This window comes from Trachurus japonicus, unplaced genomic scaffold (genome assembly GCF_045865225.1).
Source record: "Trachurus japonicus isolate A0001 unplaced genomic scaffold, Traja_1.0 AP030293.1".
NCBI lineage: Eukaryota > Metazoa > Chordata > Actinopteri > Carangiformes > Carangidae > Trachurus > Trachurus japonicus.
In genome coordinates, this window is record NW_028220426.1 from 19,150 (window position 1) to 35,801 (window position 16,652).

The 16,652-nt window shown below is 42.0% G+C and overlaps 1 protein-coding gene across 1 annotated transcript; it reads left to right on the forward strand.

The window, feature by feature from the left end:
- The first annotated feature begins 13,767 nt into the window (after window positions 1-13,767).
- Window positions 13,768-16,387, forward strand: LOC146960507 (trace amine-associated receptor 13c-like). The gene is made up of 3 exons (XM_085772317.1): window positions 13,768-13,882; window positions 15,058-15,214; window positions 15,586-16,387. The coding sequence occupies exons 1-3, from the start codon at window positions 13,768-13,770 to the stop codon at window positions 16,385-16,387; spliced, it is 1,074 nt and encodes a 357-aa protein (XP_085628443.1).
- Window positions 16,388-16,652: the final 265 nt, after the last annotated feature.

The following is a 16,652-nucleotide window of genomic DNA, read 5'->3' on the forward strand; positions in this document are numbered from 1 at the left end:
AAATCTAATCCAGACCTGCCCTGCCCGTCGATAAAAACACCCGTTACCCACGCCGCTAGTAATGACCAGTTCAACAATGACCTGCCTGTATTTTGGTCTTTTGCTTTGTGTTAATAATAATAATATCTTTATTTACATGGCACCTTTAAAAACACAAGTTTACAAAGTGCTTCAGAAACCAACGTAAAAGAGACAAGTCACAAATGTTTTGTTGTGCACAAGGATGCGTCTGGGTGAAAAGTTGTGTTTTCTCCCCAGCCAGTGATGGAGCTCAGGTTAAGCTCCATGCAGCAGAGTAGGAGGGCTGCTAGCCCCACTAGCTGTCCCCAATGCTAGCAGAAGATGCTAGCCGCCACCGCTAACTTCTGCTAGCAGTGGCGGCGGGAGCGTGCCTATGTTCCCTCAGCCCTATGTTCCCTCAGCCCTATGTTCCCTCTGGACTCTCTTTACCTTTCTGGACTCTATCTGGCCTGTCTAGCCTCTACCTGGTCTTTTTACTAAACTTAACCAACTCCTTTCTTCATTGCCTAAACCCAACCAATGGTGGGACCAAAGGGCTGTGGGAATAGGGCCTAATTTTCAGTGACAACAAAAGTTAGAAATGAGGGAACATAGGGCTGAGGGAACATAGGGCTGTGGGAACATAGGGATGACCCCAGTGGGGGCTAGCAACTGCGGCTAACACCCGCTTTCCAGCTCATCACACCGGCCCTCCTACTCGTTACAGCATAACACTGGATGCTCCCATTGTCCGTGACGTCCGAGTATCGACCCACCGCTCCAGTGCTTCACTGGGAGGCTGCGCAGTTGAGCCAGAGTAGAGGGGCCCAGTTTGAATGTTTTGTTTACAAACTGCTACGAGCACCTCCCGGCTTCCGTCCGTTCGTGCCCGAGGAAACGATGGTGCATTCAGGTTGCCTCAGAACATGAAATATTCGATTTAACGGTGGAATTTACCTTTGCAGACAGGCTAGAAGAGATGCATCGCAAATTCACCCATAAATTATATCCAGTGCACCCTAAATATACCGGTTCAGTCGCATCGCAAAAGGGTGGATCGGACCACCGATATGAATCGGTGAATGTCGCCATCCCTAGTCCGTACTAAACATACTGTCACCCATGGATGAGGGCTCACGTTCACTGAACATACCACTTAATGTAGTGTTGGGCCCTACACAGGCATTTGTGTCGTACATTTACTGAATGAACTGCAACACATGAGACCTTCGTAAATTACATGATACATTCGCAAACATGTAATTTACTGAACATAGTACTGAAAGTAGTGTTGTGCTGTTCGCGAATGTGTCATTTTGTCGCTTGCAAACATCTGTGCCCATGAACATATGAGTATATTCTGTGAACTGAATCATGATCAGGTGGATGGTCAGACTATGCACCGTTCAGTTCGGGCTCACGCCAAGCACTTAAACGATTCGGTGCCCCAGTGGTTGGGAACCCCTGATCTATCTCTTTGCCTTTCTGTGGTGGTTCTCCAGGCACATTCAACAGGATCTGCCATGCCTAACCCTAAACCTAACGACAACAAGCAGATGAATGAAGACAGACAACTAAACACAAAGACTCACTGCAAATATATTCAACACAATACATGCTTTACTTTACTTTATTTGTTTATTTGGGTAATGAACAGCAATGCACCATGACTTCGGTCATAGCATTGGACCAGTGAATTCCCTCCAGGTGTGTCACTTCCACTGTTGTCTGTACTACTTGGAGCTTATTTCTGAATTTGCTTGTGTTTCATCTGTTTCCATGTGTTTTCTCACTTGTTAACCTCTCAGGGCCACTGTGGATATCTGATACAGTGAACACAGATTTTTTTTTCTCTATTGATTGAAAGTTGACAAGTGGGGGCTGAAGATTAGAAAGTTTGTCGTGAGTCGCCAATGCCTTCTAATTGTGTACTCTGTACTTCTGTTGTACAGAGAGGTGGGACTTCATTATGATAGAGAGAAAGAATAACAAATGGCTGACACTGAGAGAAGGGATAAATCTTCTGTATGAGTGAGAGGTTGGGTCACAGAGCTGCAGCAGCTCAGCAGGATGGAGGAGACTACACACTAAAAACTGCTGGGTTATTTAATCTACTCAACCGCTGAGTTATGAAATGTTCTACCCATTATGGGTTATTTATTGGGGATTTGGGTTATTTTTGTGCAACTCATGTGCTGAGTCAAAAATCCATCAACCCAACATACATTGGTTGACCCAGCAGCTGGGTTAATTGTGCTTCGAACTCATATCGGTTGACTCAGCAGCTGGGTTGTTTGTGCTTCGAACTCATGACATTCACTTCGACCGAAGTTTGCTCCTTCACACCATGCTTCACACACACCAGGCTCTGTGCACCCAGCGAACGTCTGACTGAATACTTCTGGCGAGGCAATAATAAAAGGTTTGTGGACATTATATCTAATTCACATTGCCTGTGTTGCGTTAATTGTTAAAGTAATCGCATATCTTTACAGTCAGGGCGAGTTGGTTGGTTTGGCTAACAATGTAACATTAGTTAGCCATTTAGCCGTTACCATAGCACACGCAGATACAGCTTTTCTGTTCGGTCTCGGCCATTTACCGAATTAATTAATGAATTTAGATGAAAATGTACATGAACGAGTGGTCATGTTTATTTTGAGTTAGCTGGTTTTCTGTTACTGGGTTATTAAGGCCTGCTAAAGGCTTAGCCTAACGTTAGCCTACAACTAACGGTTACAACTAACGGCGCGAAACGAGGTCTCGCGAGAACAATGTCTCACGCGCGATAACGAGGGGTGACAGAGCGGTCACGGTTCATGGCTGCAGCTGTCCTGTTCTTCTATGCAGCCGTTAAAATAAACAGCGTTATTTTTTTTCAGTAACAAGGAATCTAACTAATTACTATTTCCATCGTTACAACGCCGTTACCGTTACCGACAATGAAATGAGGCGCGTTACAAACTACTCAGTGAAGCCGTTGTCCTCCGACTTGGCTCATCTCAGCCACAGAAGCTGCAAGACTGTTTTTTTTCTCTCTCTCTCTTCTCTCTCCTTTGGTGAGGGGAGGGGGGAGGAGGGAGGGACGAGTACGGTGTACATTTTAGGACATCCTCAGGTGTCAGGCTTCAGCCTCAGACTTTAGATGAAAAGGCATAAGGTCTTAGGAAAACCTCTGTCAGGTGTCCACTAAACAGCCTCAGAAAAAAGTCGTCAGACCAAAAGGCATCAGAAAAAAGTCGTCATACCAAAAGGCGTCAGAAAAAAGGCGTCAGAAAAAAAGACGTCAGAAAAAAGGCGTCAGAAAAAAAGCTGTCTTTGTCAGAAAAAAGACGTCAGAAAAGAGGTGTCAAAAAAAAGGCGTCAGAACAAAAGACGTCAGAAAAAAGGCGTCAGAAAAAAAGACGTCAGAAAAAAGGCGTCAGACCAAAAGGCATCAGAAAAAAGGCGTCAGAAAAAAGGTGTCAGAAAAAAGACGTCAGAAAAAAGGTGTCAGAAAAAAATATGTCAGACCAAAAGGTGTTCTTCAAACTTTGATTCAGTTGGGGCTTTTTTTTTTTGGAGGGGGGAGCAGACTAGTAAATTATTTATCTATCGCTGTATTTAATGACGTCATTGAAACACGACACCGGTAACGAGCTGTCGTGCAGAAAAGAGACTGCACCCGAAAGGAACACGCGTCTCCGATATGTAACGCCAGGTTCACACCGGACGCGGAAGTGCCATGAATAGACGCGGAACGGAGTCTGTTTCCTACCGGCGCCCTTGTTAACCGATTGTGTTGTTCACACCAGATGCACCGCGGCGCGCACCTCCGCAGCCGGCTCGCACCCTGCAGCGATCGTTTTTGGTCTATTTTGTGTGTGAGTCGCGAACGATCGCATCAATCTGGGCAGGAAGTTACCCAAAGAAACACAAGAGAATTCGGTTAATTTTCAAGATTAAAGCAATTTTCAAAATAAAATACTGCGATTGACAAATACAATAGCCGTGTGTTTGCGTTTTGCCTACACACACAGCCACAGTCGACCCACACATACACTACACACGCAGCCACAGACCCACACAGCCTACACACAGGCGGAGGCGCTGGTTGACCGGTATGGAGAAATGCGCATCTGGTGTGAATGGGAGGGCTCCAGCTTGCGCGCGATTTTCCTTTGTGCAGCGCTTCTGCCAGAACAGCGCGGATATGTCGGCCTGACATAAGTGTTGACGGTTTACTTTTATTGCTATTGTTGTTGTTTCTACTGCTCTAGGATGAAAAACATCATGTTTTGTTATGTGACGTGAATTTACGCCATTTTAACCTATAAATAAAGTTATAGCCTATTTAAATATTCAACAATTTAATTTTCAATGATTGTATGTGGATAAATACATTCATGCAGAAAGCTTTGATGAGCAATTACATAACACATAACAAGAAATTAGTATGTGCTAATTATCATGTCACATTTAAAAACATGATGTTTTTAATTTTACAGCAGCAAAAAAAAAAGTATGGTCTGCAGACTGTTAAATCAAAGTTTGAAGAAATAAAAATAGTCAGTTTTTAATCTGATGTCTTTTTTTCCGACACCTTTTTTTCTGACACCTTTTGGTCTGATGCCTTTTTTCTGACGTCTTTTTTCTGACACCTTTTTTCTGATGTCTTTTTCTGACACCTTTTTTCTGACGCCTTCTTTCTGATGTCTTTTTTTCTGACACCTTTTTTCTGAACATCTTTTTTCTGACGCCTTTTTTTCTGATGTCTTTTTTCTGACACCTTTTTTCTGACGTCTTTTTTCTGACGCCTTTTTTCTGACGTCTTTTGTTCTGACGCCTTCTTTCTGACGTCTTTTTTCTGACGCCTTTTGGTCTGACGCCTTTTTTCTGACGTCTTTTTTCTGACACCTTTTTTCTGACACCTTTTTTCTGACGTCTTTTTTTCTGACACCTTTTTTCTGAACATCTTTTTTCTGACATCTTTTTTCTGACATCTTTTTTCTGACGCCTTTTGGTCTGACGCCTTTTTTCTGACGTCTTTTTTCTGACGTCTTTTTTTCTGACACCTTTTTTCTGACACCTTTTTTCTGACGTCTTTTTTTCTGACGCCTTTTTTCTGACACCTTTTTTCTGACATCTTTTTTCTGATGCCTTTTTTCTGACACCTTTTTTCTGACGTCTTTTTTCTGACGCCTTTTTTCTGACGTCTTTTGTTCTGACGCCTTTTTTGTGACGCCTTTTGGTCTGACGTCTTTTTCCTGACGCCTTTTTCCTGACACCTTTTGGTCTGACGCCTTTTTTCTGACACCTTTTTTCTGACGTCTTTTTTTCTGACACCTTTTTTCTGACGTATTTTTTCTGACGCCTTTTTTCTGACGTCTTTTGTTCTGACGCCTTTTTTGTGATGCCTTTTGGTGTGACGTCTTTTTTTCTGAACATCTTTTTTCTGACGCCTTTTTTCTGACACCTTTTTTCTGACATCTTTTTTCTGACATCTTTTTTCTGACACCTTTTTTCTGACATCTTTTTTCTGACATCTTTTTTCTGATGCCTTTTTTCTGACACCTTTTTTCTGACGTCTTTTTCCTGACGCCTTTTTCCTGACACCTTTTGGTCTGACGCCTTTTTTCTGACACCTTTTGGTCTGACGCCTTTTTTTCTGACGCTTTTTGGTCTGACGACTTTCTTCTGAGGCTGTTTAGTGGACACCTGACAGTGGTTTTCCTAAGACCTCATGCCTTTTCATCTAAAATCTGAGGCTGAAGCCTGACACCTGAGGATGTCCTAAAATGTACACCGTAGACGAGACAACCGCATAAGTGATGATGATTGGTTGAGGCAGAGTAAGGTTTCATGCTAAGCCAATCAGAGGCAGTGTTCAGTTTGTACACAAACCACACACGCACGCAGTTTAGCCTCACGCACACAGAGTAGCAGAGGGAAGCTGCCGAGTTCGGAGGAAAAGTTGGCGTTTCAAAGTGGAAGTACAGACACTACTTTAATCTCCTTGAGGTAAAAGACAAGCACACACATGTGAGGCGTAGCTACATTATGTCCCGGAGCGAAGTGTTAATTTCGAGCAATATAACGTGCTAGACACGTTGTTTTGAATGTTGATAAAGCTAAATATGCCCACAGGAACAGCTGTAGAACTGCAGCGAATGAGTTGTGAAATGTTTACTACGACAGTGGCTGAAGACGAGGTCACATACTAATGGAAAGCTGAGATTAATTAACGTTAACCCATATTGTTTTAAATTACCGGTACATACTCAACCATGCACGTAACGTTATAGTTACGTTATGCAGTTGTTCCAGATTTTAGACATGTCCGTCCTCTTCCCTCGTCTCTGACCAGGCAGCACCTCAGTAGTTTTGTAATCGTGAGTGTTTTCCTGAACATGATTGTCTGTTAAATAGCTGTAGGTAACGTAACGTAGGGACGCACAGTGTTGTTTTTACCGATGACCGACGCCGTGCTGTGAGTGTCCGTGCCTGAGTTGCCGTTGCCGCAGCTGATATACAGTATAACAGCACTGCGACTTTTTACAGGCATTATCACTCTGCTGTTCAGCTGGACAGGAGCTAAGTCAGAGCCAGGCTCCCCATACAGGAGCTGCTCCATCTCTCTGCTGCTACTACAATTAGAAACCTGAACATTAAAACCTGGACCTGACCTGGTCCGTCTAATTGGAGATAAATATCTACTAAACCCGACTGGAAAAAAATCGCCGCAGGGCAACTACGTTTTGACGGCGACGTGTTTTGATATTAGCTTTAGCTGTTGTTAGCCACGTAGCTCAGCTACTTAGCTTCAACTGTGTTTATATTGATTACATAGCAGATAAACAAATGTAATACGGTATCGATAACGTCTCTGGCCCTGTCCCAATATCCGCACTTCCGCCCTTGTGCCCCTCAAATGCGCGTTCACGCTGAGGGTGGAAGACCGTAGGGTGTCCCAATTCTCTAATGTGGTTCATCAAGGGTGCCGTATTGCGCCCTTCATGCACCCCTCCCTGAAGTGGCCATCAGACCGCACTTCGCTGAAGGCAGTTTCCCATAATTCATATCGTGTCGTGACGTTTCGAACGGCAAAGCGTCTGTTGCCTTGGAGATCTGAAGCCGGTGAGATCTGAAGCCGAGAGTAGCGGAGCGATGGAAAAGAAAATGCTTGTAAAGTGTAAGTATAAAGTGTTTTTGATCAGAATTGGCATCTATAAATATATGTAAAACGTATTTCCTCAAGTGTAAACTGGTATTCAATACAGAACCGGGTTTTGTCAGCCTTTTCTCTGTTATTGTTTTGTAAAACGGATGTATTGTATCATAAAATGTTGCGTTTTTTTTCCACCTCCGCTGTTATTTCCTCTTAATCCATCATGTCCTGTCAGCTTTTAGGACCGCTGATGTCTTATGTCTTGTGGCTTGTGCCGTAGACTTTTAACAAAGTGATTATTGATTATTTTTTACGATCGGAAGTTTGTCCGTTGTGTTTAACGTTAAACACGTTAAGGAGGCTCTGTCCGTTAGAAATGGAAAATGGAATAAAAACATCAAATAGATCTAAAGGAAGATGCCTTTTTTCCCGTCAATCCGTCACATATTATGCATTATCTCACTCACGAAGGGGGACTAGATGCAGGGGGAGGTTAAGTGCAAACAAAGCTTATCAGAAGAGAGAGAGAGAGAGAGAGATGAATCATGTGAAGCTGTGGCATGCTTACACGGCATAACACACGACAAAATTAACTGTTTTGCTTTTATTTTCACATAGGGACCGACGAGATGACCTTTAACTTTATAAAGTTCAGGGCAGAGAATGACAGGCTCTTCACAGGGCACAGAAACGCCTCTACCCAGGGATATGAGTAAGTTATCATATGACCATACATGAGCAAAAAAGTATGCAGGCCTGATGTAACAGTACAATTATTTAATGGAGGAAACTGTGTTTTCCAGTGAAATTATCAAAATCATGGGGCTGGAGGGAAAGCTGTCCCCACAGCAGTGCAAAAAAAAGTGGGAAAACCTTAAGAAAAAGTACAAGGTAATCTCTTTTGTAATGTTTGATTAGTATGAGTGATAACACTAGACGTCAGGAATGTAAATGACATTTTTTCTTTCTTTCTTTCTTTTTAATTTCCCCTAATGCTACATAGGACTTAACACTCCCCAAAACAGGGTCAGGGACAGATGAGGGAGAGGTAACGGCAGCAAACTGGATTTTTTATGCAGCTATGCATGAGGCCATTGGGCAGAGGCCGTCCGTAAGGCCGGTCAGTCTTTTCTCATCTGGGCCACATAATGTAAGGAGGCCCCAGTCACCTTCACGTGAGGTTGTGGAGGAAGCTGGGTCCTTCACAGAGGCAGAGGAAACCGACTCAGCAGAGACCTCTGACATGCAGGCCCCTGAACAGACAGAATCTGCAGCTGGAGTCGGAATGAAAAAGAGGAAGAGGAGTCAAGACTCATTTGATTTTATGAAAGACTACTGTGAGAGACAAGAGAGTAGACAGCGGGACGAGGCTGAGAGAGAAAGTGTGTGGGTGGAGAGGTCACAGCAACAGATGGATAGGATGCTGGATCTCTTTGGACAGTTGGTGAAAAACATGACAGACAAGTGATTTTTTTCTTTTTTTTGTGATATGTATTAGGTAAATAAAGTATTTTTTTGCATTAAGAATTCTTCTTTTCATTACTGAATCACGTAAAAAAAAAGTTTTTTCATCAGTTGACAGTGCAAGTAAACAGAGACATCAGTGTACAGTATTGATATAAATAAGACAATTTGCATTTAACATAGAAAAAAAAAATTCCTTACTGAAACATCAGCTTCAAGGCATGTTCATAAGAAAATAAATTTACAGTACAATTAGTGAACAGTATATAGAAACATTAATTAATATAGCAATAAGACAATTTTCATTTAGCATAGAAAGAAAATAATATTCCTTACTGAACCATAAGCTTCAAGGCATGTTAACAAGAAAATAAATTAACAGTATAGTTACATAGACACATGGCAATAAATAGTTAAGCTATGGTTTTTACGTTCTAGTGTAGTCATGTTCATGAAGTTGTTCCTGAACGTGAATGGGTGCGGACACATGAGCAGCGATCCTCGCCCGCAGCAGGTTGCCATTTGTCTCCTGTCCAGGATCTGCTGCTGGTGGTAGTGGTGGTGGTGGGGGGGCATCATCAGCTGGCTCTGGTTCCAGTACATCACCATGAGTCAGACACACATTGTGCAAGAAAGCACAGGCAGTGACCACCTCTGTGCAAAAGCCAACTTTCACCTCCAAGGCTTTGAACAGCGTTGCCCTCCAGCGTGCTTTCATCATGCCAAATGCTCTTTCCACAATGGAACGAGCACGTGAATGACAGTGATTGAACCGCTCTTCGACCCTTCCCTGAAGTGGGTGTTTGAAGGGTGTGATGATTGTTATGGGAGACTGTATGCATGGATATCCTCCATCACCGAGGAGAACAAAACCAGGTGGGGGGTACTCAGCATTCACATACAGTGGGCTGTTCTTCAGTACACGGGTGTCATGAACCGAACCGGGGAAACCAACAAAGATATTAAGAAAGCGTCCACTGGAGTCACAGACAGCTTGCATTTGTATAGAGTAGAACTGCTTGTAGTTAAAGTAGTCTTCCTTGCCATGATTGGGTGGTTTGATGCGTATGTGACATCCGTCAATTGCTCCTACAGCCTTCTCAAATGCAGCATGGCGAGCTAAGCGTCCAAATCTCTGGCCAGTTTCCTCAAGTTCATCATGATTTGGATAATGAATTACTTTTTCTGTAATGTCCATGATTTTCCTGGCGATTCTATGTACAACACGGCATACGGTGGACTTTGGCACAGAGAAAGCTCGGGAGGTGACTCTGTAGGACAGTCCGTGGGCAATCCAATACACAAATATAAGAACCTCTAAATGATATCCCCAGCCATGGTCCTGGTCCCTGCGGAGAACATCCATCAGGCCCCTCATGGATCTTCTGGATAAGCGGTAGTCAGGTCGGAGGTCTCTCTCTACATCAAAGTAAACCTGAAGCACAGGCATGGTGCGATTCAGCCTGGCATATCTGATCATTCTTCCAACCTTAAAAATACAAAAAACAGTTTTTAAAACACAGATTACAAGTATTTCTTCATTTAATTGCTCAAAATATTACAGATAAGATAAGATATAGCTACTTTATTTAACCTTGAAGGGAAAACATAATAATAATAAATAATTAATAAATAAAATAAAAATAATTTGTCTGGCAGCTCAACTCATCTATCATTTGCAGTGTAAAATGAGGAATTAATTATTTTTGGTTTTAGGCAAGGCAAGACAAGGCTAGTAGCTAGGCTATATACTGTTTGTCTCAAAGGGCTTCACACAGCATCATAACAACATCCTCTGCGTTTGGCCCTCACAATCAATCATTTCATGAAAGGAAAACACCCAGTAGAGTTCACATCATCATTTTATAATTTGAATAATATCACAGTATAACGTACCCACACTCTTTTTCAATAGGAATAACGTTAACATAATTAAAAAAAAATATAGTGTCTAACGTTATCCAGCCGTTAATAAAAGCGCTGGCAACATGGACCGCAGTGAAAACAAATATGAGTTGAATAATGAAACAATGTATCATTCATTTTCTCAGGACTACACCCTTTTATGACCCAGTAGCTACAGTTCACATTACTTAATAATTTGAGTAATATCTCAATATATCCTCGCCAAACTCCGTGTCAACAGGTTATAACGTTAACAGATTTTTTTTTTAAAAATAGCGCTGGTCACATTAACAGTTAACTTTAAAAGGTAGGATACAATAAAGTTAATTTACCTGTTGATCAGGCATCAGCATCAACAGCTGGGTGAGGTGAAGATATCTTCTTCTCCTGCGACTCCTAATTCTCCTTAATAGCTCTTGGTGATGTCGCATCACCACCAAGCACTCAGCGAGCAGCGCCACTGCAGCCTCCATGTCTCACAATCGTCTCACAATGAACCAACACAGAAATGACGTAACACGTGACGTGTCAGAAGCGTCCCAATTCCGCTGTTAATTGAATCGGTCCCTTGCGCACTTACACCCCTAAGTGCGCTTTCCAGAAATGCACACTTCAAGGAAGACCTTAGGGCGGAAGTGCGGATATTGGGACAGGGCCTCTGTATCTTCACGCTGGTCCTGTTGCTGCGGTGCTAATCAGGCTCCGAACCAGAACCAGAACCAGAACCAGCACTGGAAGCAGCTCGGTGGAAAAGCTTGTAGCTAGTAGCTAGTAGCTAGTAGCAAGCTAGTATGAAATGACAGCGGCCTCGTGCCTACGGCCGAATCACAGCCGTGCTGATATACAGTACAACAGCACTCCCTCTAGTGTGATAAGGCTGACAACATCGCTAGCTAACACCGCTTTGACTTCATAGATCCATAGAGGTAACCATGACAACCGGTTCTTTCTGCAGTCAGGTTGCGCACGCATCCTGACTTGTTGGTAAACATATAATCCCTCTATAACTTACATTCTTTTCATTTTACATTTTACAGATGTGTAACGTTATGTGTGTGTGAGAGGAAACCGGGACTGACTGTCGTATCTGCCAGGTAAGCTTTATATTTTATTTTATGTTCATTTTCAAACTAATCGAGCAGTCGGACACACTGTCTCCCTGACGTGTGTGTGTGTGTGTGTGTGTGTGTGTGTGTGTGTGTGTGTGTGTGTGTGTGTGTAAACTGGGACTGACTGTTTTATTTATCCTTCTCCCAGATGTCTGAAATGAAAGACAAGATTGCCAACCGTGATGGTCTTCTGCTTTGGTAAAAATATACAACGCAATGAGAGAGAGTACAACTCCACTACACAGCCACCAATAATCTTGTGAAGTAAGTGATTGTTTGTTATAGTGATGTAAAGTTTGTTCAGTTGACATGTATGCAGTTCATCATATATAAATTAGGGCCGGGACTTTAACGCGTTACTTAAGATTAATTAATTACACAAAAATGAACACATTAAAAAAACGCATTTTAATCGCACTTATTTTTGCACCGTGGAACGTTTCTCATTGGATGAGTTTCAGGCGTACTGGTATACTGGAGCACAATTATTTAACGAGTTAAAAAGCCGCTGACACTGATCACTGCAAGGGAGAGATGAGGTGAAAAGAGAATACAACACTGTTACCTGGTTGTATACTGGCCTCAGGCTGTACCATCGCTAAAACACAGACGACCAGTGAGTAATGAGTCATCACTGCCTGAGGAGTATTAATGCAGCCTGAACGCAGCTCAAACAGACCCGGTCAGCAGGCGACCAAGCTTTGATAAAAACACCGGATCCACACTGGTTTACACTATCCTCCCGTATTTTAGCCGGTCGCTACTGGAGCTTAATAAAAAAAAAAAAAAAACGCTTGTCGCGGTGGCGCGGAGAACAACGGAGTTTCCTCTGCTGCAGCTGAACAGCTGACATGTGGTCAAGACGTAGCTACAGACCTGTCACTTGCCCCGTTTACATGAGAGCTTTAATTCCGAATTAAAATCATTTAATTCTGAATTAAAGTTAATTCCGCTTTAAAAAGATAATGTAAACACTTAATTCCGAGTGAAAATTTAATTCGGAATTAAACTTAATTCCGAATTAAGTGGATGGTTTATTCCTATTTTAAAGCGGAATTAATTAATTCCTCTATCATGTAAACGTTTATTCTTTTTAAAAATAATTCCGGTCGTTCTGCGCATGCGTATTAAAGGGACAACGAGGAGTTTCTATTTGGTTATAAAAAAGTCTCACGTTAATGTGGATGAATCTCATAATCTAAACACAGCTGATCGATCGAAAAAAATTACGGCTGTAGTGAATTACTTTCACTTTTCACTTTTTCGTCTTGTTGGGCGGGTCGGGCTGCCTCCGTTTCCTCGTGACTCCCACTCATGGATGTATTATATTATGCTCCCACTTCTGCTTTCACTCTCTGCCTCCGCCATGATTGTTATCACTCCGGTAACCGGTAAAGCTGTTTCTTCTTCGTCGTGCTCATGCAACCACGCCAAGCAGTCTGCTGCAGTGCCGGCTCCCCCGTGTGTCGAGGCGGTCTAACTACAGTGACTCAGAGAGATGTCGCAGACATCTGCTCTTTCTCCGGTATAAACGGTATTGCAAAATCTCTACCGGTAGACATTTTATACCGTCACACGGTATAATACCGTCATACCGCCCAACCCTAATCTACATCCAGTCTGTTGGTCGTACCACCTTCAGTCATTATTCAATGGTATACTAAATTCCATGTGAAAAAAAATGCTTCTCACCGTTCTCAGGTCAAATATTTATATGCGAGCCGATTAAAATGTGATTAATTTCGATTAATTAATTACAAAGCCTCTAATTAATTAGATTATTTCTTTTAATCGAGTCCTGGCCCCATATGAGGGAGGATTAGTTTCTCTACATTTTGTGATACTACTCATAAACAAGCTTGTTATCTTCACGTTGGCTTACATTCTTTTGGTTGTCTGCATTGATTTTGGCATGAAAAGTGTGCAAAAAAAGAACTATCCCTTTAATTACATCAAAGCTTTTTTTTCCTTTTTTACATCAACCCAACTTCATTCCCAGTCATTGTTATCTAGTGATCAGTAAGCCTGTGATACAAAATGAAAGGCAAAAAATATTCAGTTCAATAGTTTACTTATTTTTTTAAACTGCACAAGTAATACAGCTCCATCTTACTTGATCTTCTTTTTTAGCCTGGAAGAAACATGGTCGAGTACCTACATGAGGCCAAGGCATCCAGACCGTACCTGTATGTCCTGACACTGGGAGACGACAGACAGCAAGCATCCCAGGCCTTCGTTGTCATTGCTGGACAGGCTGGTCACACCCCGACTTTCCGAAACCCAGCCGTTCCGAAAATAGACTTCTATTCATCGTAATGGTGGAGTTTCCTATTTTTTTTAAGACCCTGCTACTCCGAAAAGGCTATTTGGGAAAACCCTCCATTCCGAACCCCCCCCCCCCCACACACACACACACACTCCGAAAGGACAGACGGATGCTGTTTGGTTATCAACTTTTTTTGCATTGAGTGACTTGTATGAATATGAATTTGAGTAGTTTTTTAAACTGTAGCTTCTTGTGAATATTTCTGGTTTCTGAATCCATTATGACAATAAACTGAGTGTCTCTTTGGCTTGTGGACAAAACAAGAAATTTGAGGATGTCATCTTGTGATTTTTCAATATTCTTTGACATTTAATTGACCAAACAACTAATCGATTAGCAGATTAATAGCAGATTATATAACAAATATATGTAGTTAAAACAACCCAGAATTGTAGTTAATTTGACCCAGCATTTGGGTGGAGTATATAACATGTAGTTAAAACAACCCAGAATTGTAGTTAATTTGACCCAGCATTTGGGTAGAATATATAACAAATATATGTAGTTAAAACAACCCAGAATTGTAGTTAATTTGACCCAGCATTTGGGTAGAATATATAACAAATATATGTAGTTAAAACAACCCAGAATTGTAGTTAATTTGACCCAGCATTTGGGTGGAGTATATAACATGTAGTTAAAACAACCCAGAATTGTAGTTAATTTGACCCAGCATTTGGGTAGAATATATAACAAATATATGTAGTTAAAACAACCCAGAATTGTAGTTAATTTGACCCAGCATTTGGGTAGAATATATAACAAATATATGTAGTTAAAACAACCCAGAATTGTAGTTAATTTGACCCAGCATTTGGGTAGAATATTTAACAAATATATGTAGTTAAAACAACCCAGAATTGTAGTTAATTTGACCCAGCATTTGGGTAGAATATATAACAAATATATGTAGTTAAAACAACCCAGAATTGTAGTTAATTTGACCCAGCATTTGGGTAGAATATATTAACTCATCTGTTGGGTTAAAATGGACCAACCCATCATGCTGGGTCAAATTAACTACTGCTGGGTTGGTGCAATAGTGACCCAGCGGTTGAGTTATAAAACAACCCAAATTGGGTTATTTTTAACCCAACTGTTTTTAGTGTGTAAGCTCTGCTTCCCACAACTGCTCAACTCCTCCTGTAGGAAGCAGAGGCGCTCCGACACCGAGACCGTGCTGGTTTACACTGTGCTGTCGTCCATCGCTCTGCTCACTGCAGCTCTCAACCTGCTGGTCATCATTTCCATCTCCCACTTCAGGCACAGATATTTGCTTTTGCTGATCAATTCTTATAATCATAGTTCATGGCTCATGTTATTTCATTGAAGTTACACATACAAAGATTTCAATTGTTTTACAGTGAAAGTTGTTAATTTCAAATTTTGAAAACTCCCAGCTTGACATTATTTATGAATTCAAGAAAGTGTAGGAAGAAATCATTTTTAAACATCTCCAAGTAGACACAAACTGTTATTTTATTAAGTGTAATTGTGTAGAAATGTGTGTGTGTGTGTTTTTTCTGCTTGGATATACATTTCAGTGCTGATTTCTGCTTTTACATGTGGATCATATGTGTTATATGTGATAATGTAGAGACAGTAATACCCATGATGCTCCTCTTTCAATGCAGGCAGCTCCACACTCCCACCAACCTCCTCCTCCTCTCTCTGGCTGTGTCAGATTTCTTCGTGGGCCTCCTCATGTCCTTTCAGATCCTCCTCTCAGACGGCTGCTGGTTCCTCAGCGACCGCATGTGCACCCTGTACGGTGTTTTAGATTACATCATCACCTCAGCCTCCGTAGGAACCATGGTGTTGATATCTGTCGACCGCTACGTGGCCATTTGTGACCCTTTGCATTATCCCAACAAAGTGACAGTGAGAGGAGTCTCAGTCTGTACGTGTCTGTGTTGGCTCTGCTCTCTGCTGTACAACAGTTTGGTGATGAAGGAGAACTTCACACAGCCGGGCAGGTATAACTCCTGCATCGGAGAGTGTGTGATTGTCATTAGCTATATTGCAGGAGTTGTTGATGTTATTCTGACCTTTGTCGGTCCTGTCACTGTCATCATAGTTCTGTACATGAGGATATTTGTGGTGGCTGTGACTCAGGCTCGCGCCATGCGCTCTCACATCGCAGCGTTTGAACGTTCAGAGACTTTGTTTGCAAAGAAATCTGAGATGAAAGCAGCGAGGACTCTGGGTGTTGTTGTCGTGGTGTTTCTGACCTGCCTCTGCCCATATTACTGCTCCTCTCTCGCAGGCCCCAACACCGTCACCACCGTCCCCTTAGAGTCATGGCTCTTCTACTTCAACTCCTGTTTGAACCCGGTGATCTACGCTTTTTGTTACCCCTGGTTTATGAAATCTGTCAAGCTCATTGTCACATTTAAGATCCTTCAGCCCGACTCCTGTGACACCAGCATACTGTAGAGAGGAGTTGCTGACATGATCTGGACACATAAAATGAAATATCACTTTTCTGTCAGAAAGGACTGAAACCTGTTGACATCACCAGATTTACAAATTCAAAAATCATCTGCACATGTCTCTTATACAGCAGCTTCCAACTGTGGGTGTCCACAGGAGAAGTTAGCTGTAACAGAAATATTAATAGATGCCTATGTGCGTTACATTATGTTGTGTTCCATAGCGTTTGTTGCATTTCATATGCTGTCTGGTAATTCTAAATAAGGAG

What these genes read in the sequence shown, in the direction of transcription:
- LOC146960507 (XM_085772317.1), top strand. Translation starts at nt 13,768, where the DNA reads ATGGTCGAGTACCTACATGAGGCCAAGGCATCCAGACCGTACCTGTAT. An exon ending in TGTCATTGCTGGACAGGCTG is followed by an intron (nt 13,883 to 15,057) that starts GTCACACCCCGA and finishes AACTGTTTTTAG; the next exon opens with TGTGTAAGCTCTGCTTCCCA. An exon ending in ATTTCCATCTCCCACTTCAG is followed by an intron (nt 15,215 to 15,585) that starts GCACAGATATTT and finishes CTTTCAATGCAG; the next exon opens with GCAGCTCCACACTCCCACCA.